The 27,027-nt window shown below is 36.1% G+C and overlaps 1 protein-coding gene across 2 annotated transcripts; it reads left to right on the top strand.

Moving 5' to 3' along the window:
* Positions 1-905: 905 nt before the first annotated feature.
* Positions 906-26,512, top strand: LOC144976162 (zinc transporter ZIP9-B-like). Of its 2 annotated transcripts, none has more exons than XM_078920352.1 (6): positions 906-1,131; positions 4,029-4,134; positions 5,525-5,902; positions 8,135-8,220; positions 14,570-14,704; positions 25,397-26,512. In XM_078920352.1, exons 1-6 carry the CDS (start codon positions 1,036-1,038, stop codon positions 25,640-25,642), a joined length of 1,047 nt encoding a protein of 348 aa, XP_078776478.1. In that variant the 5' UTR covers positions 906-1,035; the 3' UTR covers positions 25,643-26,512. The 2 variants fall into 2 exon arrangements, with proteins under 2 accessions (XP_078776478.1, XP_078776473.1); XM_078920347.1 differs by lacking the exon at positions 25,397-26,512 and adding an exon at positions 17,955-18,427 and having other exon boundaries at positions 928-1,131.
* Positions 26,513-27,027: the final 515 nt, after the last annotated feature.

Here is a 27,027-nt window from a genome sequence, read left to right as displayed (position 1 = left end):
ATGTTCGGATGTTGCTTGGGAAAAAACGAGTTGAGATGAGCATTAACTCGTGACTGCGGGACCTGGTATGAGTGCTGTTTTCTGTTGTTTTGCATAAGGCTATCAATTGAGATTGTATTTCCATTACAACGATGAGTCCATAACGAGTTGGGTTATCAGACCAGCAAATAATTGTACACGCTGATATAGGTAGTGAAAAAGTACTCCTTCCGAGCTTTTAGACCCATAGAGCCGGAATGTATCCCTGTGTCTATAACGTGAAACAGACAATAATAATTGCTTGCTTTCCTTTTGGTAGGACGCTTGTCTATCGCAAAGTACTTTCCGCCAGATCTAACAGACCCAGATACCCAATCACTGCCCAATGGACAGGGGGCGGGGGGTGAGTCAGAAAAAATCTCTACTGAACCCGGGATCGGTCTCGGTCCCTTTGCGTGTGAAGCGAGTGCTCTACCAATTGAGTTATCGGTAGGTATTTATCTATTACTATTTTATTTCGTTCTTGTAAAAAAAAAAAAAAAAAGAAAAGAAAAGAAAAGAAAAAAAGGAACAATTTAAGAATATTTATTGATTTAGATTTTGGACAGAAAACAGCTTACTTGGCAATCTATAAAAATTGTGAAAATAATTGCTTCTTTACGAGAAAAGTAGTTATAGTCGAATTAATTGTTCCTTATTTCACGACTATAACTAAAACTGTTAATCTTGAGACTACTCTAAATCAAAATCTGAAAATGATTAAGATAAAGCCTAATTTAATTGATTGAGATTGTATCGCAAGATACTTTTAATATGTGACTTGAACCGCTCAAGAAAAGATTAAACTAACACAAAGATAAGAGTATCAAATTCAAAAATCGATTATTTGGTGATCCAACATGACTTGTTCTATTTCCACGAAGATTACACGGTGATGTTTCCTACGTGTGTGTGTTTTTGTTGACAAACTAATGGGAGGGTCTTGGTCTGTGGAAGCCAAAGGAGCAATGGTTATATATTTTATTCATTAGAAGATAAAATAAGAGATCTTTCAAAATGGAGGACATCGTAACTTTGTTTGCATTGTCGCTGGCAATGCTAGCTGGCTGTTACATCGCTGGAATAATTCCACTTACAGTTACTTTGTCTGAAGTGAGTGAATTTAAAGTAAAGCAATATCTTCAATATGCTCATCCTCTATTCTATACTCATCACAGACAACCCAAGCAAAGTAGCTTGATTTTTATTTTGAAACTGGAAAAATCCAATCTTTTACTCACTAATTGTGTGTACGCGATAGTGATAGCCAAATTAAAATCATGACCCACTCAATCTTAAGATTTTCTCACTAGGCCCAGTATGTAGGAATCAGGAATGTTAATCATAATCGTAACATCTAAAACTAAAATAAAAAGGAGGGGGGGGGGGGGGGTTAGAACAAACGTCAAACAGTATATGAAGTATAAGTATAAGTTTTGTTGTTTACGAGTTAATGAGGATATATTACATATATTTGGTTATCAGTGTAAGATAGTTCATCGTACACGTCTCTGTGCAAACAACCATTGATTGGCTACTGTGGGGTAGGCTGGGATTTGAGCAGAGGATTGTGATTGAATGAGCTGTGGCGAGTTAGCAGCTTGTATAGGAGAAGTTTTGGAGTGTGGCTGTCATTATCCCCAGACACCTGTCTGGGAAAAAATCCGGTCTAGAGCAAAAAATTCCGGGTTACGGGCAACTTCCGTCAAATTCCGGTGAGGTCATATTGCTCCAAGGATATCCCCCTTCCCCCCCCCCCCCCCCCTAACCACCACATCATCATCACTACCGTTACTATTACAACCATCACAAGCACATCATCATCACTACCAATACTACTACAACCACCAAAACCACATCATCACTACCACTACTGCTGCAACTACTAATACTATCACATCATTATTATCTCTACCACTACTGCTACAACCACCATAACCACATCATCATCACTGCCACCACTACTACAATACCACTACCGCTTCTATTACAACCACCACCATAACCTCATCTCTACTACCAATGCTATTACAGCTACCACCACCACATCATCATCACCATAACTACTACTACTACAACCTCCACCACACTATCATCACAACCACGACTACTACAGCCACTACCACCTCATCATCATTGTTACCATTACTACTACTACAACCACCACCACCACATCATCATATAAATACCACTACTACTACAACCACCACCATGTCATCATCACTACCACAACTACTACTACTACAACCACTATCACCACATCACTACCACAACTACTACAACCACCATCACCATATCATCGCTACCACTGTTACTACTACAACCAAAACCACCACCACATCATCACTACCACTACCACTACAACAAACACCACCACCACCATCATCATCATCACTACTGCAACCACTACCACTGCTTCATCATTATTACTAACACTACTTCAACCATCATCACTACCACTACTATTACTATTACAACCACAACCATATCATTATCACTATCACAACTATTGCAACCATATCACCGCATCATCACCATCATTACCAGTGCTACTACAACCACTATCACCACATTATCATCACTACCACATCAACAATCATCTTCACCTCATCATTACTGCCACTACTACTACAATTACCATCACTACCACTACAACCACCACCACCATATCGTCATCACAACCACAATTACTGCGACCACTATCACTACATCATCATTACTGCCAGAACTATTACAACTACCACCACCTCATCATCATCTCTGCCACTACTACTACAACCATCACTACCAATACTACTACAACCATCAACACCACATCATCACTACTACTACTGCTACAACAACTACTGTCACATCATCATCACTACCACCACTACAACCAACATAACCACATCATCATCACTACCACCACTACTACTACAATCACTACCACATTATCATTACCACTACTACTACTACAATCACCACCACATTATAATTACCACTACTACTACAACAACCACCTCCATCTCATCATCACTACCACTATTACTACAACCACCACCACCTCACTATATAAACACTACTACTACAACAACTACAAACCACATCATCATTACTACCACGACTACTATAGCCACTACCACCACATCATCATTGCTACCACTATAACTACAGCCACCACCACCTCATCATCATCACTACAAACACTACTACTATAACTACCACCACATCATCATCACTACAACAACTATTGCAACCACCACCACATCATCATCACTACCATAACTACTACAACAACAATCACCACTACTACTACTACCATCACCACCCATGTATCATCATCGCTGCTCCAACCACCACCATTAGGTTTTGGTGCTTTACTTCATTTGAAATAAAGGGATTTTGGTATGGCTTTTGAAATTGTTTGCATATCGTATACTTGTAATAAGTTATCTATTTAGAAGACTGCGATATGGCATTTCAGTCTCAATTCCCTTGTCTTCTATGCAGAAATTCCTCTTTCAGCATTGAATTTCCTCTGAGTGGTGTCTGAAATTCAAATTTTAAGTCGGTGTCTCTGGTTCCATTAATAATGGATATAGCCAACCTTGCTTCAAGTCAATCAATCTTTCTGAAGTAAATTTATTAATTATATACTAGTTTATTTTGTTTTGTTTTTGTTTTGGTTTGTTTTCGCTTATCCTTTTTTAGTTTAAATAGTCTATATTGTAAATGTTTGTAAAGCTGTAAAATTGTGTGATATGTAAAGAATGTGCAATACTGTTAAGTCATTCACTTATAAACTTTTCGACCGAATATTAAAAACAAATCATCTCTCTGGCTGTCAAAATAATTTAAAAAAACAAACGAGACCAAACAATATTCTGATGTCAACTGCAATCTTCCAACACAGAAATAGTAGAAAACAGTTGACAATTGCAAATATACAAGCTGAGTAATGTAGTGTATAGTAATTGCTTTTGAAAGCACAGTGGTGATTCTTGATTTTATGTTTTATTTCATTTCAGGAAAAGTTACGAATGGTAACTGTTCTAGGAGCTGGATTATTGGTTGGTACAGCCTTGGCAGTGATTATACCAGAGGGGGTTCATGCCATGTATTCTAATGGACAAGGTAGGGGTTTTGATTGCATCATGGTTGTTCAAAGTACAAAGTCTCCCGCAATAGATATTATTCATCACTCATAAAAGCAACTTGGAGAAAGCAGGAACTTTTTAAAATGTCCTTAAGTTACAAGTTTATCTCAACTTTTTTTCAACCTGCTATGATTTCCATCCATTTACAAAAACTTGTTTATTTTGATGGCATTTCTCAGTGGTCATGAGCCACAGATTTTTGTTTTGTATTTAAAAAATAAAATTCTGTGTCTTGGAATTTGCCCAATACAGTCCTTTAAACTCATGTAAGCTAGACACTTTTCTGTAAGTGAGGCAGTGATGTACTAATTTGACTACTCCTCTCAAGCCACCTGTTGTCTACCCCTAACTATCACCAATCTTGTCACACCTTAAGACACGACACAACTGATAAATCAATTTGTCTGATAAGAGACAACAAGGTAGACAGTCGAGTGGGTTTATTGTTTGAGTTGTTTATTCTTTTTGGGACAAACATTGTGTGCCCATAGTCGATGTCAAGATCGTCACACCTTGAATAAAACATTACACAGCTGACCAATCATTTTGTTTGATGAGAGTGGGGCAGTTTTATTCAATGATCAGAGCATGTGGTGACTGGGTGTGGCTTAGCTGTTCAACACCCTATACCAAATATTGGTAAAGATATCCTGCCTGTAAACGATAAAAGAGTAGACTGTCCAAACCAAAAGATCATATTCAACATCAAACTATAAAAAAAGTATTGAAAAAAAAATCCTAAATTAATTTAAATAAAATAACTGAATGGGCCGACACTTCATTGTTTGTCACCATCTACATGGCTGGAACCTGATTGGGATTCCTTCCACACTGAATGTTTTTCGACTTGTGTATGATGGATACTTAACTAAGGCAGACTTTTTCATAAGCAATGGAGGTGGGCGCCTTACACAACAATGCAATGCAAAAGAATGAGTTAACAATGCTTTGCTTAAGGTAATAACTTCCATTTATTATTAGCATCTTGAAATGAAATTATTTCCACTGTTAGCGTCCAGCAATAAAAAAAATACAGAGATGTCAAAGACAAAATAAAAACAACAGATTGATGGTTAATAAAAAAACTGAAAACATTTTCCTTTATTTTTTTTTTTTACTTCTGGCTTTTGATGAATATGATCGAAATCCCCATGGTTTGTGAGGCTTTTTACTTTAAAAATGTCCATTATTCAAATGACTTCTTAATCCAGACATATGGGTTGGAACAGAGGTGTTTGAGTTATTGAGATATGACCATATGTTTTCGTTCAAATTGTAATCAATACTGTTTTTACTAGTCAATAGTCAATAGCCTTTGAAGTATTTTACCTTTTTCTTTCTTTCAATTTTTTTTCTTTGAAATTTAGGCCACAGTCATCACCATGAGCACAGTTTAGATTTACCCAAAATTCAAGCAAAGGAGGTTCATCACATCAAATCTGAAGATGCCCATATACACCACAAGGATACAGGGGTTGACCATTTAAAAACAAGTGCTAATAACATGGGTGTCGCTGTTGAGGCAGGAGCTCATGCTGACCATGCCCATCATGACATGGTGGAAGAACACTCCAAGATTGGGATCAGTCTTGTCTTTGGCTTTATTTTTATGTTGCTGGTTGATCAAATTGGGGGTAGCTTTCATTCTCATTCCATGCCCTCTGATCTGGAAATGTCTGCCACAACTGCGGCTCATAATAGGAATAAGATAACAGCAACTCTTGGTTTGGTGGTGCATGCTGCAGGTAATGCCATTGGGACAGATATGCCATTAGCCTTAAATCATCCTTGCCACCACTACAATAACCACTACATCATCATCCTACCACGACTACTACAACCACCATCACCAAATCATCATTCCTGTCACTACTACTACACTCATCACAACCACATCAATCCTACAACCACAACCACTGCATGATCATCCCTATCATAACTACTACAGTCCTTTCTGGATAATCGCGCAACTTGGTTAATTGCAACATTTCCCAAGAAACGGAATTAATTCTATATAAAAGTAACTGGTTAATTGCAACAAACTTTGGTTAATCTCAACAAATTTTCGACCTCAAGATGTGGCACATTCAAAATAGCAATCACACAAAATTTCATGATTAAATTTCATTATGGGTGAAATCATGATAGGATGAAGAATTGAGACTGGGTAGGGTTTAATTCATTAATAATCTGTCACCATTCTATTGGAGTCAAAAGAGGGCAGGGCTTTGCTGTATGGGTTTGTGTGGTCATCTGTGACCATTAGATAGGAGGCGATGGGGCTGGGCATAGTCTAGACAACAAGTAGGCAATGACAGTTGGAAGGAGAGACTGAGCGATATCCTTTGTTTTGGGATTGACGACTGTGCCTTGGTCAGCTTGTCTCTCATCATGGCTAATTTCTTTTTACGTTTACAAATGTTGAGAACAAAAGAGTGAAAGTTAATCCAATCTGAATAAGATGTTGGCTTGGATCAAAGCTGCTTTTACTAGTGAAAATCTATACAGGGCTGCCATATGGATTTTGTTTCAATCAAATTGCTCAGTCTGTGGTGGACTTACAGCACTGTTTACAACAACTGGTTTGAGTTTACCATATATGGTATGAAACTGATAAGTGGTCAAATCAAAATTGCTATAAACTTACAAGTCGGGGTAAAAACAATGTTCATCATTTTATCTGAAATTGACCAAAGATACTGCAGCTTGGAAAAACCAAAACACAAAGACTGAGAAACCATGGCTTCTCCTAACAAGAGGAGCGATATCACATTACTTTTCATTACAAACCCCCCCCCCCCCCCCCCCCCCACAAAAAAAAATAAATTAAAATCATCAATGAGTTAAATTCATCTCCTAAACCAACTCAGACAGAAACTTGCCAAAAACATGGCATCTCCAAAAATGTTGCAATAGTGGACCAGAAACTCAACTTTTGTTAATCACAACTTCTTCCTTTACTTGCAGTCCACCTTTGGTGTATTGTCGCAAGTTTTACATAAGCAATACTTAATATGACATACTTGTATATTATAGTATTCTTATAAAATTATCCAAATCATGTGCTTCCACCGGGTCTTCAGTAAGGTAATTCCAAAGTCAAATCGTTGATGGCATAAAGGATTGCATGTGACTTTGTGATTTCGAACTTGGTGTTAGGTATTGTTGGTCGTTATCCCTTGTTCTTGAAATTGTTGGTCTTGGAGTCCCGTTGGTTTCGACTTCTATCAGACCTTTGAGCATCTTATAAAACATTGTTACTTTAACTCTTTTTCTTCTTTCCTTGAGTGCTGTCTATCCCAAGTTCTTACAATGCCAGTTACGCTTATCGTTGTTCTGTAATCACCAGTGATCATGCTGCACCATTTCAATTTTTTCTAATTTCTCTATTTCACCACCTCAGTAGGTTGGGTCGTATTAGCGTTTTTTAACAGTTTCTTTTATTTTTTGCGAACAATTGCCTAGGTTCATTCTTATGAGAGCATTGATGTTGTTTGCCTTTTTAGAGATATCATGTTCGTTCCAAGAGAGATTTGATGTTATTGTTAGACAGAGGTATTTTGAAGATTTAACTGTAGCAAGTTTTGAATTATGATTGATTTAATCGGATATCAGTGGATTACATTTGTTTAATATTCTCAGTAGCTCACACTTTGCTGGATTAAAGTCCAGCCCAACATTGTTGCTGATCCCAAAGTGTTGCGAATATCGGAAGTAAACTGTACAACCACCACTACATCATCACTATTGCTATAACCACTACCTCCATATAATAATCCCTACTACCACTACTATAACCACCACCGCTACATCATCATCCCTACCACCTCTACTATAATCATCACATTTTAATTCCTATCACCACTATTACAACCACCACCACCAGATTATCACCCCTAACACAAATACTACAACAATTTCCACCACATCATTTCTAATTTTGTAGAATAATGGTTTATTTGGATTTGTTGTTTCAGCCGATGGCATAGCCCTTGGGGCTGCAGTGACTTTATCAGAGAGTCATATAACAATGATAGTCTTTCTAGCCATCATGCTTCACAAGGTGAGTCACTATAATTGAATTAATGTGTACTGTCTTGCATAAGTTCTAATATATTTTTGTTGGGTGGGTCATCTGACCTCCCATGGTGAACACGATGTCACTTGCTGTGTCTTTTATCCCCAATTTTTCCCTTTTGATGTTGCTCTCTGTCTTTTTCTGGATTGAGATTGCTAGGCTTTTTTCCTGGTCCTGCGTGGATCCTTAGCTGGGAGGGAGGCAGTCAAATGTATTTGTAGTACCTTTTTTGACATGATATTTTTTCCCTTGTCAATCATCTCTCTGTTAGTGATATGATCCATTATAATTATTAGTTTTGAATACTGTCTATGTACTTTGTAAACATTTGATTGTATCTCTCATAGCGGGATCCTTTTCTTGTGCCTGAATGGGACTTTTAGGTGATGTCAAAATAGGCACATCAATGGTTTGCTCGTGGAATCTTCTGTTCCCTTTTTGACCCAGTCCCCTTTGTCTTTCTTTTTCTTTAATGCTTTTAATTTTATATCCACAACTTTCCTCTGTCATTGTCTTTTTTACTGATGCTAAAATAACTTTATTGTGTCGCAAGCGCTGTAAAACCTCTTTTTTAAAAACATAATTGGTATAATTTACAGCCCTCAACCTAACCTTTGCACGATGTGATGAAAAATTGTGTGAGAAAGGCAGGAATATCCTTTTATTTTGGCATTTTTTCTAAAATAGAAATATGAGTCAAATATTCCGGAAGTAAAACTGTTTTAAAGCTCAGATCCAGATCCAGTTGATTGGAAAGTTTGAAAGGAGATTTTTAATGATTGTATAATTTTGATATGATTACAGTTCTCAACATAACTTTTTGCATTTGAGACAAGAATTCCAGCAGTAAAGCTCAGGTCCAGTCAAATGGAAAGTTTGAAACGAGATTATATACAATTTATTAACAATTGAAGAAACTATATGAATTTTTCTCAGTAATATCATATAGATTTAACTCCACTTTCATGATTCAGACTTTAAATTCAAATTTCAGTAGGTCCACCATTATAAAGAGTCTGCTAGAGACAGAGTGATAGAATAAACTCAAAATCACCATTTGCTTCATATTCTACCACCCATTGTGTAGACTATGTTTTCTTATAAATTTGTTTATACTTTGAATAGAACTTGGTTTTAAGAAAAGGAAGAATGTGATCTATTCCTTGCTGTTGATCAAGAAAGTAAATAGAAATGAAACTAGGTGCTCTAAATTCTGTCAATAACATCTGATCCACCAATCCCCAAAAAATCTTAATCAGCTGAATTTTTTTTGTCATCCAAAATCGGTCAAATTTGGACTTTTCTAGATAGATTCAAGCTTTCGGACCATTCAATCATAGACTTCTATACTTACTGCCTTTTACACCTACTGGCAAGTGATCTCCACTTGTCTCTGTCACAGCCTAAATGATGCAGATATTCCCAGGACTTGCAATACTTTTTGATTTCCTCCTCCACTATTCTTCACCATGTCTACTTTTACCTGCCTCTATTTGTTCTTTCATTTGGGTGGCCAGCTAAGAGCATGCCCTTACCACCACTTACATCTTCTAATGATCAGGGTTTCGAGCTTTCCAGTGTTGCACTGCTGGAAGTGTCCACGCTAGATATCTTTCAAGGCCAGAAGATTGGCAGTATTTTTATTTGAGGACAAAAGTGAAAATACTCTTTAGTCTTTTGCTGATGAATCTAAAACAAAAAAAAAGTGATGATCCACATGATTTTTATGTGGCCAGAGCTTCCATTCTAGGTACTGTTCAATGTTATTTATTTTTATATTTGAAAACACAGGGCTGAGAATCTTCCGCCTAAAGGCGGATTTCCGCCTAAACAGTGTTTTATCTCCGCTCATCACCATCACAATTCCGCCTTTTAAAAAGACTCACCACAACCACTACATCAACATCCCTATCGCCATTACTACTACCACCACATCATCATCTCTACCACCACCACCATCACTACTACAACTACCACCACATCATCATTCCTATCACCATTAATACTACAATCACCCGCATCATCATCCCTACCACCACCACCATCCCTACGACAACTCCCACCACATCATCATCCCAACCTCCACTACTATAACAACCACCACCACATCATCATACCTACCACCACTACCACTATCTACAACCACCACCACATCATCATCCCTACCATCACCACCACTACAGCTACAACCACTACTACTACAACTACCATCACATCATTATCCCTCAGTGATGATAATCTTCCGCGGAATTCCGCGATTTTAGGATTTTTCTGAAATTTTCAGCTGTTTTTGCCGTGTCAAACATTTTCGGCTAAGAGGTAGTTTAGCTGAAAAATCACCAATATGTCTTTTGTCATTTTTTGACACCTCTGCTCAGCTGCATGATTTTTGATGACATTCCCATGCCCATGACATTAGTCTGGACACATTGGCGCCAAATGTGAATAGTGATACAATACCAATGACGGCCTTGGATGAAAAGATGAGCAAAAGGGAAGGGGATGGAGCAAATGGGTGTCAATATTTTTGTACCATTTAGCTTTGTACTCCTTTTTTGTTTGTTTGTTTGTTCTGAATTCAATTGAATTCATTACAACTTATCTCTAATTACCAATTAAAACAAAAATCAGAGTGGCCTCTCTCTCTCTCTCTCTCTCTCTCTCTCTCTCTCTCTCTCTCTCTCTCTCTCTCTCTCTCTCTCTCTCTCTCTCTCTCTCTCTCTCTCTCCCTCTCTCTCTCTCTATCTATCTATCTATCTATCTATCTATCTATCTATCTATCTATCTATCTATCTATCTCTCACTCTCTTTCTTTCTTTTTTTTCCATATTTTATTTCTCAGCCAACCTTCTAACTTCACATTATTATGTTTATAGATATCACTTTGTAATAGAGAGAAAATGTAACAGTAAGTTTGGCTGATCGATTTAAGTAATACTTTTTTTAAAGGCTTGATTTAAATTCGCTCATTTGATGGAATATGTTTTACAATTGATTAAAGATTCTTATTCATAAGCTGCATAACCACAAGGTTGCAGTAATACACACACACTAGCCGTTTTTGTAGTATTAAAAAATCCCTCCTTTTGGCCAAAAGTTTATTATAATCTCTTGATATAGTGGGAAGCATTATAGGGCTCTAAAATGTTTAATTGGAAATGACAATTTAAAAAATTATATTTACAAAAAGTCAGTTTATATCTTGTGATCAGAATAGACGTGTTTTAGAAGTTAGTAATATATTACGTAATATTAAGTAACAATGCATAGCTATGTTATTTTTTGCATTAGATTTGGGCTTGACAGACGGGCCGATAGATTTTCTTCCTTTTTTACAAATTGTCATTATCATCACTGATCCCTACCACCACTACTACAACAACCACCACCACATCATCATTCCTACTACCAATACAACTACATCCTCCACCACCACATCATCCCAACTATCACTACTACTATTACCACCACATTATCCCAACCACAACTAATACAACCACCACCACACGATCATTCCCAACACCTCTACAACTACAACCACCATATCATCATCCTTATCACGACCCTACTACAACCACCACTACATCATCATTCCTACCGCTACCTTTTTTAACTGCAACTACAATACGTTGTAATTACACTTTCAACTTTTGAAATTCCTCCAAGTGGTGTCAGAAATTATTCCGAGACGCATTTTGGATTGCATCTCAGTAGATTTTAATGAAATTCAAATTTATACGTTATCGTCGCATAGATGGGTCTTGAACTATTCGCTGAAAAATTTCCTCCATTTTCGTGACCAGTCATTCACACTCCTGAACCATCATGACATCATGACCATCCCTGCCACAAATATCACGACTACAAAAGCAACTATCACATTATCATCAGTAACACCATCTCCACAACCACATCATCACTGTCATCATTATAATCAGTACCACCTTTAGTGCAAGCACCACTATCACATCATCTTCCTGGTGGGATCTCTACTTGCATTGATCAGAATTGCTTTCTGTCTTTGTCTTGGCTTGATCCTTTTTCTGGCCAGATTCATTGGCAGGGAGGGAAACAATTAAATGTATAGTCATGGTTTTTGGGAGATGATATGTTTGTCCTCGTAAATCATCTCTCTTTTGTGTGACGTTAGATTTGTTGTTCTAAATTTTGTATTTCTCTCACAAGGATTCTGTGCTTGTGTCTTGGTGAAACTTTTAGGTGACATCAAACTAACTACATTGATAGTTTGATCTTGAAGTCCGTTTCTCACAAACAGACTCCAAGATCAAACTATCAATGTAGTAAGTTCGAAGTCACCTATATGAACTGGTCTCACCTTTTCTCCGGTACTTTTGATCTTACTTAAATCTATTTTTTTTTTTACAGGCCCATTTCTACCTTTTAAGTGGTGCTGAAATGACCTACAAAAGTAAACGTGAAGCAAGCGCCGTAAAAACCCTTCGAACTAATAGCTCAAATCTCTCTCTCTCTCTCTCTCTCTCTCTCTCTCTCTCTCTCTCTCTCTCTCTCTCTCTCTCTCTCTGTGTTTGTCATACACACACACACACACATGACACATATGCACGTTCACATACAAATCAATAAAGTTCACTCAGTTCTTTAGCCTCATTAATTTTTCACTTTCATCGTTCTGTTCTCATCACTAGATTTACTTTGAGAGCTCTCTCTCTCTCTCTCTCTCTCTCTCTCTCTCTCTCTCTCTCTCTCTCTCTCTCTCTCTCTCTCTCTCCCTCACACACGCACACATACATACACACACACACATACATACACACAAATCAGTAAAGAGCACCCAGTTCTTTAGCCTCAATATGTTTTCATTTTTCATCTTCCTATACTTAACAGTGATACACACACACACACACACACACACACACACACACAAACACACCCATATGATTCAATTAAATGTTAATTTCCTGGCAATTGCCAACATGAAACAAACTTAATATTTACGGTTAACAAATAAAACACAACACACATAACAATAAAGTTCACTCAATACTTTAACCTAATTTTTCTGTACCTATCACTATATTCAATTTGAGCAGTCTCTCTCTCTCTCTCTCTCTCTCTCTCTCTCTCTCTCTCTCTCTCTCTCTCTCTCTCTCTCTCTTTCTCTCTCTCTCTCTCTCTCTCTCTCTCCCTGTGTGTGTGTCTCTCTCTTTCTCTCTCTCTCTCACACACAAACACACACTATCTGACCTTCTGTCAGACAAACCTAAATCTATAAAGTGGATCATATCCTTTTCACATCAGCCATAAATCTCTCTTTTCTTCTCCAGGTACACACCTTATCACCACCACCACCACCACCACCACCATCATCATCATCATCATCATCACTGCCACTACTACTACTACAACCACCACCACCATCGCCACACCATCATTTCATGAAGGACCACCACTACTACTACTACAACCACCTCCACCACATCATCATCACCATTATTACCACCACCACGACAACGACATCAAAACACTATCACCATTAAAACAACAATCACTACCACATCCTTACCACCACTACTACAACCTCCTCCAACACAACAATATCACCACCACCACTTCTGCAACCACCACAACCACATACATCATCATTATCATTACTGCCACCAATACAACAGCCGCCATCATATCATTATTACCACCACCCCTACCATTCATTTTTATATTTTATACGTCATAATGAAATTGGTTTTGGAACTTTACTTGATTTGGAACAAGGGGTATTGGGATGATTATAGATCTCAATAGATTATATTTAGTTTGCAAAAATTCCTGTTTAAGCATTGAAATTATTCAGAATTGTTTCTGAAATTTACGTGAGCCAAATTTTAAGTTGGCGTCTCTGGTCAACTTGAAACAATGGGAGGTGGGCATAAGTGAATCTGTGAATAAGGGAGATGTGGCGACTACCACTACTACTACAACCATCACCACATCATCATACCTATGACTACCATTACTACAACCACCATGTTATAATTACACTTTCAGTTTTTGAAATTCCTCCGAGTGGTGTCAGAAATTGCTGCGAGACACATTTTGGATTGCATCACAATAAATTTTAATGAATTTTAAATTTATAGGTTATTTTTGCATGGATGCTTCTTGATCTTAGCCTGAAAAATTTCCTCCTTTTTAGTGGTAGTCATTCTCACCCCTGAAAACAAGAAGAGATGAAATCTGGTTTTCTGTGTTTATAAATTTTTTAGTTCCTTAAATTCGAACTTTTTAGGAAGGAAAATACAATTATTTGATTTATTACCTGTGACAGATCATATATCTCTCCATTTCTATTCCACAGGCTCCAGCAGCTTTTGGTTTGGTGTCTTTTCTCCTCCATGAGGGTTTGGACCGGACCAGAATACGGAAACACTTAGCCATTTTTTCAGCTGCTGCCCCTTTTATGGCCATCGTTACATATCTAGGACTGGGCCAGGTAAGAATATGAGATATGATGATCATTCAATATTACTTATATTTTAAGCTCATAGAAATGATCAAAAGATTTTGGTTTTTTGTCACCCTCTTTAAATACAAAATATATCCACAAGTGCTATATATATATACAGACCTGCCAACATGGGATTATGCTAATCAGGGATTTTGAGGAGCAAAATCAGGGATTTTTCAACCCAATCAGGGATATAAGGAAAAATGTCCCTTTCACAGCCGTTTACTGCTTTCACTTTAGTTCGACAGGTAAATTTTGCCGGACGCTAGTTCATAACAGATGGCGAGTCACGGCCTGTGCCGAACGGGAGACTGAGCAATTTTTCCTATTTTGATGATTTTTTTCTCAAGTTCAAAGTAGCGTAGTAAAGATGCTATTAGATGTAGCAATAAGATATTTTAGAGTCATAACAAGTGGTTTACATTTTTATTTGATATAATTTTAGTAGATCATTTGGGATTAGATTTTATAGGAAATAACCATAAAAATGGGTCCGAAATTTTAATTACTTCAAACGATATAATCAAAAACTACATAGTTATCTGAGTTTATACAAATAAATGAGAAATACTGCAATAATCATCAATATTCACAGAGTAGAAATATATAATCAAAGTCGTTTTGTAATGAAGCATTGTTGAGATATCCGCTCACCTGTACAGCAATATCCTTTTTTGACAGCAATAAAAAAAATGCGTAATCACCGAATTGTAGGGGTTTGTTGATCAAATGATCAAAACGAACTGGTTTTAGTAATGGCAATTGACAATTCTTAGGAAAAGATATGTAATATGCATTCCTTTGACGTTTGTATAGATCTAAACTATATAATAATAATGATAATAATATAATAATAATAATAATAATAATAATAATAATAATAATGATGATGACGATAATAATTACAATAATAATAAGGATAACAATAATAATAATAATAATAATAATAATAATAATAATAATAATAATAATGATGATGATGACGATAATAATTACAATAATAATAAGGATAACAATAATAATAATGATGATGATGATGATGATGATGATGATCATTTTCATGAAAATAATATAGTGGCTATCACCTAAACGCCTGCTAATTTTGAAAAAACGCATTAATTTCTCTTTAAAATAGCTTTCGAAATGCCCGTTCAAAAAAAAAATGGAATTCGCCTATAATATATCCCCCTGACAGAAAGGAATTAAAAATAGAAAGAATAAAGAATTTTACTGAATCATTTGCGGCCAAAGAATTGACTCATCGCCTCCGAGAGTTTTATTTAACTTCCCAACGCCCCAAATTACTATCATTCATTCAATATAATTTACTCCTCCCCACTCCACGCTCTCCGGCACTTTCCTTCCATGTCCCTCAAACCGCTTTCTTTCCATGGAGCGTCCAATCAGCTTTTTACAATTGCCCATTTCCAATTGGCTGCTGAATAAGGACAATTCTAATTTCAATTGTCCACCACTCGGTCATCAGCAAAGTCAAGAAAGCTCCTCCTACTCAAATCACACATACCCACGAATATGATAGGCCTTGTAGACCAGTCACTGGTCTTTGATGTTACACAACCATCCGCCAGCTTTGATCACATCGCTTTTGATGATGTCACTCAATATCTATCTTCTTCTCTCAACCCCGTTGACTGTACCACGAGTCAACATAAAAGAATGTCGCTGAGGTGCGAATCGTGAAGATGGAATGACGTAGCTGTGTTAAAGTTATAGGTTCGAAGTTCAATTGTCAGAGAGAACTGATAAGAGATCAAACTGAGGTGGTAAAATGAAAATTAGTTCGTGGTAAAACGTTGCATAAATTAGTTTTATGTTATGTACACAAACACACACACACACACTACTCTCTCTACTCTCTCTCTCTCTCTCTCTCTCTCTCTCTCTCTCTCTCTCTCTCTCTCTCTCTCTCTCTCTCTCTCTCTTTCTCTCTCTCTCTCTCTCTCTCTCTCTCTCTCTCTCTCTCTCCAGTGCTGCGACAAAAAAAAGGACGAGGACCAGATAGCTAATACTATTTAAAATGGAAATTTGTTGAAAATGGTCTGCTTATTGAACAACCAACGCATCGTGGATAACAGAAATGATCATTGTGAATCAGTTGAAACACGTGATATCGATGTAATACTAATACTAGTAATAATCATAAAATATCAGTGTATTTATCTTACTCTTGATCACCACTGTAATAATAACACTATTATTATTATTGTTAATAATAATAATAATAATAATAATAATAATAATAATAATAATAATAATAATAATAATAATAATAATAATAATAATAATAATAATAATAATAATAATAATAATAATAGTAGTAGTAGTAGTAGTAAAAAATAAATAATATCCATTTTTTGACAATAAAAAAATCGTGATAAACGCATTGAAAAGGACGGAAGGAGGGGGGGGGGAGGATTAATGATCAGATAATCAAAATGAACTGTTATTTTAAAATAAATTGACAATCATAGGTAAAATAAGTTATAAGTATTCCTCTGAACTTTGTATAGATCTTAACATATTTTTATACTTTTTATTAACATACGTAAAACCTCACGATTATTTTAAGAAACAGCATCTAATTAATCAACCAACGTTCTGTTTTCTTTTTTTTCACCGGTGGAACTTCACTTGCTAATTCTGGAGCAGTTTGCATGAAATGTTTTTTAACCACATATCTCATTTGAGCCCTTTCACCGCTTATTCGGCAGAGTCCATTTGCATTGAGACAATGTTTGTTTTCAGTATGACCATTCATCTGAGTAAAGAAAAAAAAATATTAGTTATTATTGATATTGATGATGATGATGATGATGATGATGATGATGGTGATGTTGATGATGATGATGATGATGATGATGATGATGATGATGATGATGATGATAAGAAGAAGAAGAATTGTAATAATAAGAGTTATAATAATATTATTGATTGTTAGTAATAATACGATAGTGATCGCCTAGTTGCCTGCTAATAATAATAACGTAATAATTTTCCTTTAAAATACAGTTCTAAATGCCCGTTATTCAAAATGGAATCCGCCTATATACCCACTCTGAAATATTTTTAGCAAAAATAAGATAGAGAAAGAAGTTTACTGTAGCATTTGCGGCCAAAAAATTGATTTATCACCGGTCTGCGAGAGTCTTATTTGACACCCAGACAACGCCCCAAATTACTTTCAATTCATTTCAAATTTACTCCACCTCTCCAGAAATTTCATCCCATGACATCCAAACTGCTTTCTATCCATGGAGTGCCAATCAGATGTTTACAATTATCAATTTCCAACTGGCTACTGAAAAAGGACAATTATAATTTCAATCGTCCACCAGTCGGTCATCGGCAAAGTCAAATAAGCCCCTCCCACTCAAATCACATATCCCCTCGAATGCTCGGCATTGTAGCGCAGTCCACCGGGCTTTTGAGGTTACACAATCATCGGCCACCTTTGATTACATCGCTTTTTGATGATGTCATAATATATCTATCTACCCTCTTTTCTCACGCCTGACTGTATCAACGGGCGATGTAGAAGAATATCGAGGGAAGGTGCGAATCGTGAAGACGGAATGGCAAATCGGTGTGAAAGTTATAGGTTCAAAGTTCAATGCAATAAAAATCGTTCCGTGCTAAAAATGTGCGTACATGAGTTTTATACACACACACACACACACACACACACACGCCTCTCTCTCTCTCTCTCTCTCTCTCTCTCTCTCTCTCTCTCTCTCTCTCTCTCTCTCTCTCTCTCTCTCTCTCTCTCGTGTGTGTGTGTGTGTGTTCTACTACTACTACTACTACTACTACTACTACTACTGCTGCTGCTGCTGCTACTACGATTACTACTATTACTGCGCTATCATCATAAACATCATCATCATCATCACCATAAAACAACAACAACAACAACAACGTTATCATCACCATTGGACTCGTGTGCTTATGTCTCTGGAGTTTGTCTGAATACGGGACTATTTTGTTAGCCAACAAAGAATTAGACAACGTGTGTTTACACATTCATTGTGCAGAAACCTGTCATTACAAATCGGTGAAATAAATGCTATATTAAAAGTAGATTATTACTCTTGTATTTACTACCATGTGTTAGGGTAACAAAACTCAGATAACATCAATTTGAATTTTTTAAACAATTAAAAATATTTTTCAGGTTAATTTTAAATAGAAAAATATACATGTTTCAAGAAAGAATAAAGTATACTCACCATTTCTTGATATCAATGAAAATAATTGCGTCTTGAAGATGAAAATGTGGCCGTTATATCCATATAAAATAGAAAAATATGGAAGAAGTGTATGGTCAGCAATTGCAGTGTAAAAATGAACGATTTTACGAAATCTGTCCTATAGCCTGACTGACAATGAAATCCAAGCGGTGCATTCTACCTGCAGGGATAAATATAGGCCAGTTTTCACGTTCTGGACATCTGTTATGACGTAACCACACGGTGGTCTCCCTGTCATCGACGGTGGGTCGTTCCCATTGGGGGTGAGGCGGTAGTAAACTAAAGTGAAAGATTTCTAGTGTAATAAACGGCTGTGCTTTGTTTGTCATTGCCGCTTACTGTATTTCTTGTGTTTTGTTTATCCTGTGGTTTATTTATCACCTTCATGCAATCAATTAACACATTTTAAGATTTAAAAAAAATAATTGTCAATGATCCGGCACACTCTTTGGTAGTTGCTGTGCATCGCCACAAAGGAAATTTTTGCCCAAGAAATTATATAGACAGGTGAAAAAATATTCAGGACAATCGTGCTTAGTCCAATAGCAGTGGACAGTCCACTGCCAAATACTTCATGGACTTGCTGCACATGCAAACGATGGCAACAGTCAAGGCACACACGCCTTTTCCCATCACTGAAATACCCCTTCTTTGACAATGAAATGGGCATTGAGGCTGATCACATAACAACATTTGATCAAGAACATCGCCACTGTCTATATCAAGATGCGACTGCTGAAAGCCGCCAAACTGTTCCATCAAAGGAAAATATTTACTGTTGGGCCAGACATCAAAGAGAATGAACTTCAGTGTCTAATAAACCTCACAAAACCAATGAACAGCAACCATAATCATAAACGCTGTTGGACACAAATATCAATGATAAGTGTGCGTTTTATTCCTATTGAACATTAGACATGTAGTTGTAATCGTTTTCTGGAATAATATATTTTGTTTCCCAGTGTTTTTGTTTACTTTAGCTTTAATTGTTGACTTGACTAGGAGGCCAACGCAAAAAAAAAAAAAAAAAAAAAAAAACAACGACGCCGACAACAACAACAAGAGAGAGAGAGAGAGAGAGAGAGAGAGAGAGAGAGAGAGAGAGAGAGAGAGAGAGAGAGAGAGAGAGAGAGAGTATTGACACAAGGAGTCTATTAACCAGCGCACCTGAACTCAGCGAGTGAGGGTCTTGTAGCTAATGGCGTGCATCCCCAATGTGTGTTATATTATCGTCCCGATGCTCAGCCTATCTGTTACTATTTATAAATCTATGGGTTGAAGTTGAATTGATGCAGTCTGAGCAGTGGATCCAAAATTTTAAGAATCGATATATAGTATTGCTGGTTAGTACCCAAAGAGGAAGTTAAGAGTAAAAAAACGATCCCGATACCTTACCGTCAAATACCCTTTAATCACACGTGTATTCGTAAATTTTAAAATTCTCCAAAAAAAATAAATAAATAAAAAATTTCAAACATCAGCATTGACAATCCGGGATTATCAGCTCAATTCCGGGATTCCGGGATGTTTGCTTAAATCCGGGATAATCCCGGAAAATCCGGGATGTATGGTGGGTCTGTGTATATATATATATATATATACTAGTAAAAAGCCCGCAATTTCGCGGGGAAAGAACTATTTTCATTCGATACTGTACTCACCATCATTTAATGAGGGCAGATCAACGGTGAAAATACAAATTTAAAAATACTGGGGATGTAGGAGCTTTCGGAATGTCTCCCCTTTACTCAACTTATGGAAAAACAAACACCCTCGCACCTTTAATAACACTTATGACTAACCTCTCGAGCTAACACTAATAGAAAAAAACAACTCTCGAACTGCTTTGCACTACCTTTCAATACTTAACAAATCACAATGGCGGCCGAAAATCAAAACAATGGTCAAATTAGGAAATTTTCAACTTTCACAAATCTATCAAGGTTTGTTCTAGAGTTTTTAAAATACTTCTATATAATGACAAACTGAATAAATAAATGCCTGACAAAATATCAACGGTGAAAATACAAATTTAAAGAATACTGGGGATGTAGGAGCTTTCGGAATGTCTCCCCTTTACTTAACTTATGGAAAAACAAACACCCTCGCACCTATAATAACACTTATGACTAACCTCTCGAGCTAACCCTAATAGAAAAAAACAACTCTCGGACTGCTTTGCACTACCTTTCACTACTTAACAAATCACAAATGGCGGCCGAAAATCAAAACAATGGTCAAATTAGGAAATTTTAAACTTTCACAAATCTATCAAGGTTTGTTCTAGAGTTTTTAAAATACTTCTATATAATGACAAACTAAATAAATAAATGCCTGACAAAATATCAACGGTGAAAATACAAATTTAAAGAATACTGGGGATGTAGGAGCTTTCGGAATGTCTCCCTTTACTTAACTTATGGAAAAACAAACATCCTAGCACCTTTAATAACACTTATGACTAAATTCTCGAGCTAACCCTAATAGTAAAAAAAGAATCAAAATGGCGACTGAAATACCTTCATGTGATCAAGTGAATATTATCACTATGAATGCCACGTTTGCTGAAAAATGCCAACACACACACACATACATGTATACACCACACACAACACACACACACAAACATACAGACACACACACACACACAAAAAGCTTTCGGAATGTCTCCCCTTTACTTAACTTATGGAAAAACAAACACCCTCGCACCTTTAATAACACTTATGACTAACCTCTCGAGCTAACCCTAATAGAAAAAAACAACTCTCGGACTGCTTTGCACTACCTTTCAATACTTAACAAATCACAATGGCGGCCGAAAATCAAAACAATGGTCAAATTAGGAAATTTTAAACTTTCACAAATCTATCAAGGTTTGTTCTAGAGTTTTTAAAATACTTCTATATAATGACAAACTAAATAAATAAGTGCCTGACAAAATATCAACAGTGAAAATACAAATTTAAAGAATACTGGGGATGTAGGAGCTTTCGGAATGTCTCCCCTTTACTTAACTTATGGAAAAACAAACACCCTCGCACCTTTAATAACACTTATGACTAACCTCTCGAGCTAACCCTAATAGAAAAAAACAACTCTCGGACTGCTTTGCACTACCTTTCAATACTTAACAAATCACAAATGGCGGCCGAATATCAAAACAATGGTCAAATTAGGAAATTTTAAACTTTCACAAATCTATCAAGGTTTGTTCTAGAGTTTTTAAAATACTTCTATATAATGACAAACTGAATAAATAAGTGCCTGACAAAATATCAACAGTGAAAATACAAATTTAAAGAATACTGGGGATGTAGGAGCTTTCGGAATGTCTCCCCTTTACTTAACTTATGGAAATACAAACACCCTAGCACCTTTAAAACACTTATGACTAACCTCTCGAGCTTACCCTAATAGTAAAAAAAAGAGTCAAAATGGCGACTGAAATACCTTCATGTGATCAAGTGAATAATATCACTATGAATACCACGATTTGCTGAAAACACACACACACACACACACATGTATACACTACACACAACACACACACAAACACACACACACACACACAAACATACACGCAATTAGAACATACTACTACATAACAAAACTGATCACCGCTAAATCAACAACACAACGGAAGTAATAATAATACTTGATGTCATAAATAGATGACGCAAATTGACAACTTTTTACAGTGTCAAATTAGTTGATTTTGAGAGCCAAGTGTCGTCGGTACATATTTTATGATATTATCTGTTTGACTCAACGAACTTTCAAACTGACTTTAAATTATAAAAGGAAATCAAGTTATCTGTTTATCTATCTGTAAAAAATACATTTCTAATTTTCAAATCTTTCAGTAGAGTTGTGCGCCGTATCAATTTTTTTATTGACTCAAATAAGCGCAATGTTCTCCACAATGCTATATTTTTTAAAGAAAGGATATATATATAATATATATATATATATATATTATATATATATATATATATATATATAATATATATATATATATATATATATATATATATATATATATATATAATATATATATATATATATATTATATATCTTTTTGTTAAACCCTTTGATTCAACTGCTACTTGATTATTCCTATCGGATACAGAAAGTGGCTGACCTGGTAGCTTGTGATCAAACATCTCCTTTGAAAATTCTTACCCACTTTCAAACAACACCATCAGTAATACACATATCGCCATAAACGGCCTTCATTCTCTGATGGTTATTTGCTGAGCAGCATCCTTCTGCTGTTTGAAATTCATTAAAAGAGCGCTGTTTGATGAGAATTTCATTATGTGTCGCCATTTTCTCAACTGTGTTGTCTTAGTTAGGTTGTGACATCTCTCAATTATGAGCTCAAATAATGTTACATGAATTCGGTGTTGCAAATGAGTGTAGAAGTATGGATTGAGAGTGTGTGTGTGAAGTTTCATGATTGTATCTAAAATGTGTTTTGATTTATGGGCAAACAGTACTTATATATCAGCCCACCCTTGTACCTCATATTCCTCTCAGGCTGAATTAGAAAGCTCAATTGGATTCAGCTGATTTAAATACTCTGGTTATGAGGGCCTTTGGCGTTTATTTAACACATTTCCATCATGTTCCAGTCTCTTAGTCCATGACTGAATGGTATATTTCAACAACTACTGATGCATATAATGTAGCTTATTCTGATAAAGAAGCAGTATGATGTGTGAGTTGTGTTCATTAAAAAAAAAAATCCTGCACAGTCATTGAGCTCTTAGATTGGGAGGGTTTTTTTCCTTAACCCTCTCGTGTTCAGATTCTTTTTGGGGGAGTAGATAATGAGTTCCCTATATGGCCATGTCAATCATGTAGACATCCTTTGATGATATCAGCCTACTCTTTGATATCTGTAGTTGCCTTTTCGCTTTCTACGGTCACTCATGGCTAAACTCCGCCCAGAAAGGATTTCATAGGTCCGTCCATCACCAAATTTCAAACTTTTGTTCTCATGAGTTCTTAAGTTTTTTGACCGAAGAACGATTGGCTACTGAGCATCTTGACCCTTCAACGATTGGTCGTTCTGGCAGCTCACGTGTCAACAGCCGTCAACAATGAATTGAATCATCGTTGAGGCAGTGGAAGACGGCCATGGAATAGTTGCGTCACATCGCCACGTTGTTGAATAAATTATCCAGGCATGGTCGATAGGTAAAAAAGCCAAATTATGTTCTAGTTACATTTGAAACAAACAAAGTATATCACTGATCTCGTCTCTTTGAGATATAAAGAATGATATAAAAATCAAGAAAATCGGCCGATAAATAAAAAAGTTGCTAAAAAAAGCTAAAATAAACAAAAGCAATTTTTAAAATCAAATTTATTCGTAAAACAGTTGGTTTTCAACCGATTTTTATGAAACAAAGACCAATGTACTTATTTTTTCAAGCTGATTTCAGCAATGTGACTTTCAAATTCCTCAGAATTATATTTTTTACTTTTAGATTTTAGCTTTTAGGCCTACTCCAATAGGTGTTATATTCCTTGCATAACAATAGCGTAATACATCGACGGGGAGAAGCGTCTTTGTTCCGGCCAGCTGGATAGATAGCCTGTCAATGGTCTAAGACTTTGAGACGCTTGATTCACAATTTTACACGAACGGACCCCGGCGGTCTATCAAAGAGGTGTAACAAATTTATTTACCGACTATTTTTCTTGGTGCTAAAATTACAAAGTAATAATTTCACATCAGAAAAAATAACTCTGAAGTTCCTATCTCTTTATTACAATAAAATTGATACCTCGAATGACAAAATCGACCCACAAATAGGGGAGTTATAAATTATTCATAATATTTTTAAAAGTTTTCAATAATTGTCTTCAAAGTCATTTTTCACCACCAAAGTCGTAATTTTATACCGATTTTTACCAAACAAAGTGCAATGTCAATGATTTTCACCCGCAAATAAAATAGGATTTAAATCGCAATTTCTGAAACGTATTTTCTTTTCTGTTGGCAAATTTATAAAAATCAAAGCTGAAAATACCCTGCGGCAGTGACAGGGCCTGTCATTTCCTTCACAACGATTGGATTTTACTTACTGAGGCCAGTCTTGACTATCCCGCCCATGAATATTATGCCGTTGTCGGTTTTTGTCGGGTTGAATCTTAAAGAGTTATTGTTTCTATAGAGGATGCATGAATCATGGATGTACAAAGGTGCTTTCAACCCAATCATAATTAGATCAAGCTTCACAATCACCACTGGATGAGTATATTTTGTGGTATCAAATCCTAATGAAGCAATGCATAGTCAAACTTTGATCTTTCATGATCACTCAGTTGGTGTGTTTATCAAGTTATAGGATCATTTTATGCGTTCTTAATCTACTTTTTTCTTATTTATCTTCCCTAGCAAAGCAAGGAGACTTTGTCAGATCTCCACACGACAGGCATTGCTATGTTATTTAGTGCAGGAACATTCCTCTATGTGGCCACTGTCCACGTCCTGCCAGAAATCTCCACCAGCCACACTCAGCACACAGTGCCAGATGGAACTGTCATAATCAGGGAGTCAAAAGGGTTTAAAAAGTTGGAACTTGTAGCTTTAGTGTCTGGTGCATTACTGCCGGTTATTTTAGCCATAGGCCACAAACACTGATTTGTTATGGTAATGTTTTATCTGCTTATGGTTGTTGTTGATATTGATAGCATTATTGTAATCATTAAAATATGTCGCCCTTCATTAGCTCAAAACGTCAAGGAAATTTAGACAATTTGGATGTAAGAGTGGGAGGTCCTACAAGGGGGAGGGCCGACTGGCTGTATTTGACTGAAAGTATGATATCATGTCTGTTATATATTTTGTCATCATGTAATAATGTGATGGGTCCACAGGGTATGCACAAAAGTAGATTGTGTTGGAAGAGACCTAAAGCAACAAACAAACAAAAGTAGATAGTGACTAACTAGGAAGTATTTAATTTTATTGGAAAAGGAGAAAGGAAGGAGAGATAAAGAGGTGGACAGTGCGTATCAAAGACCACATATTATTTTACAAAATGATAGTTTGGATTCATACTTTGATACTGCCTTCCAGGTATTACTTTAAAAATCTTAGAAATGCATAGTTGTTGTAAGAGACAGTTGCTAGATATTTCCAGTCACCTGCTCAGTTGTTGGGTGCAATGCACTTAGACAAATTATATTACAGTTATATTAATTTGAGAGAGACTTTGCACTGCCCTCAGATTTGTTTTGATGTCTGTAAAAATTCAAACAAGACAACACACACACACACACACACACACACATGCGCGCACGCACACACACAACTGTATAAGTATATAACAATGATAATAATGAGAAGAATAAGATCCAAAACAATGATATTTTTAACTCTTTGATTGAAACATCAACTGTATTTGCCAATTAAAAAAAACAAAGTTGTTCTTGGTAGACTAGATATTTTATTTTAAATTATATTATTAAATTTCCTACGGTATCCCTATGAAAATGCAACTTTTTATAATGAAATATTTACAACAAAAAAAATCAAAATGTCATCAATTAAAATTAAACTACAACCCAAATTGTTTATCAAAACAACGAGGATGGGTGTATTTATTTTAAGATTCCACTTATTTTGACCCTTTGTAACTTAAAATCAACATTAACTACCTAGAAGAACAGTCTACACTAGCAACCATGGATTCAATTCAATCACCTCTCCCCCTACTCCTCCTGTTTTTTTGAAGTGTGAAATGATGAGGTCAATTATCCCGTTCATTTCATCCATTCTCACACAAACAGAACACATTGATAAATTAGGCCAAAGATTGGAAAACTTCTTTGTGGAATATTTAAGTCACTGACATTTTCTTTTAAAATGACATTTTTATTTTTTGAAAATTATTATTAGTTTGTTAATCATGAAACCTCCTGTTCAATGAATAGCAAAATTGATTGGGTGGCATTTAAATGAATTTGTGAAACTGTGTGATCTTAAATGGAACCGTGTGAAAGGCCAACTATGTAAAGTGCTTT

Source organism: Berghia stephanieae, chromosome 1, assembly GCF_034508935.2.
Source record: "Berghia stephanieae isolate SIO BIC M18660-M18661 chromosome 1, UCSD_Bste_1.3, whole genome shotgun sequence".
Taxonomy (NCBI): Eukaryota; Metazoa; Mollusca; class Gastropoda; order Nudibranchia; family Aeolidiidae; genus Berghia; species Berghia stephanieae.
The sequence above is the reverse complement of the archived record's forward strand: the minus strand, read 5'-3'. Positions and strand labels throughout refer to the sequence as shown.

Excerpts from the sequence above, each read along its gene's own strand:
- LOC144976162 (XM_078920347.1), top strand. The coding sequence starts at position 1,036 with ATGGAGGACATCGTAACTTTGTTTGCATTGTCGCTGGCAATGCTAGCT. Across the intron at positions 5,903-8,134 it reads TTTGGTGGTGCATGCTGCAG|CCGATGGCATAGCCCTTGGG; the intron begins GTAATGCCATTG and ends TTGTTGTTTCAG. Across the intron at positions 8,221-14,569 it reads TAGCCATCATGCTTCACAAG|GCTCCAGCAGCTTTTGGTTT; the intron begins GTGAGTCACTAT and ends TCTATTCCACAG.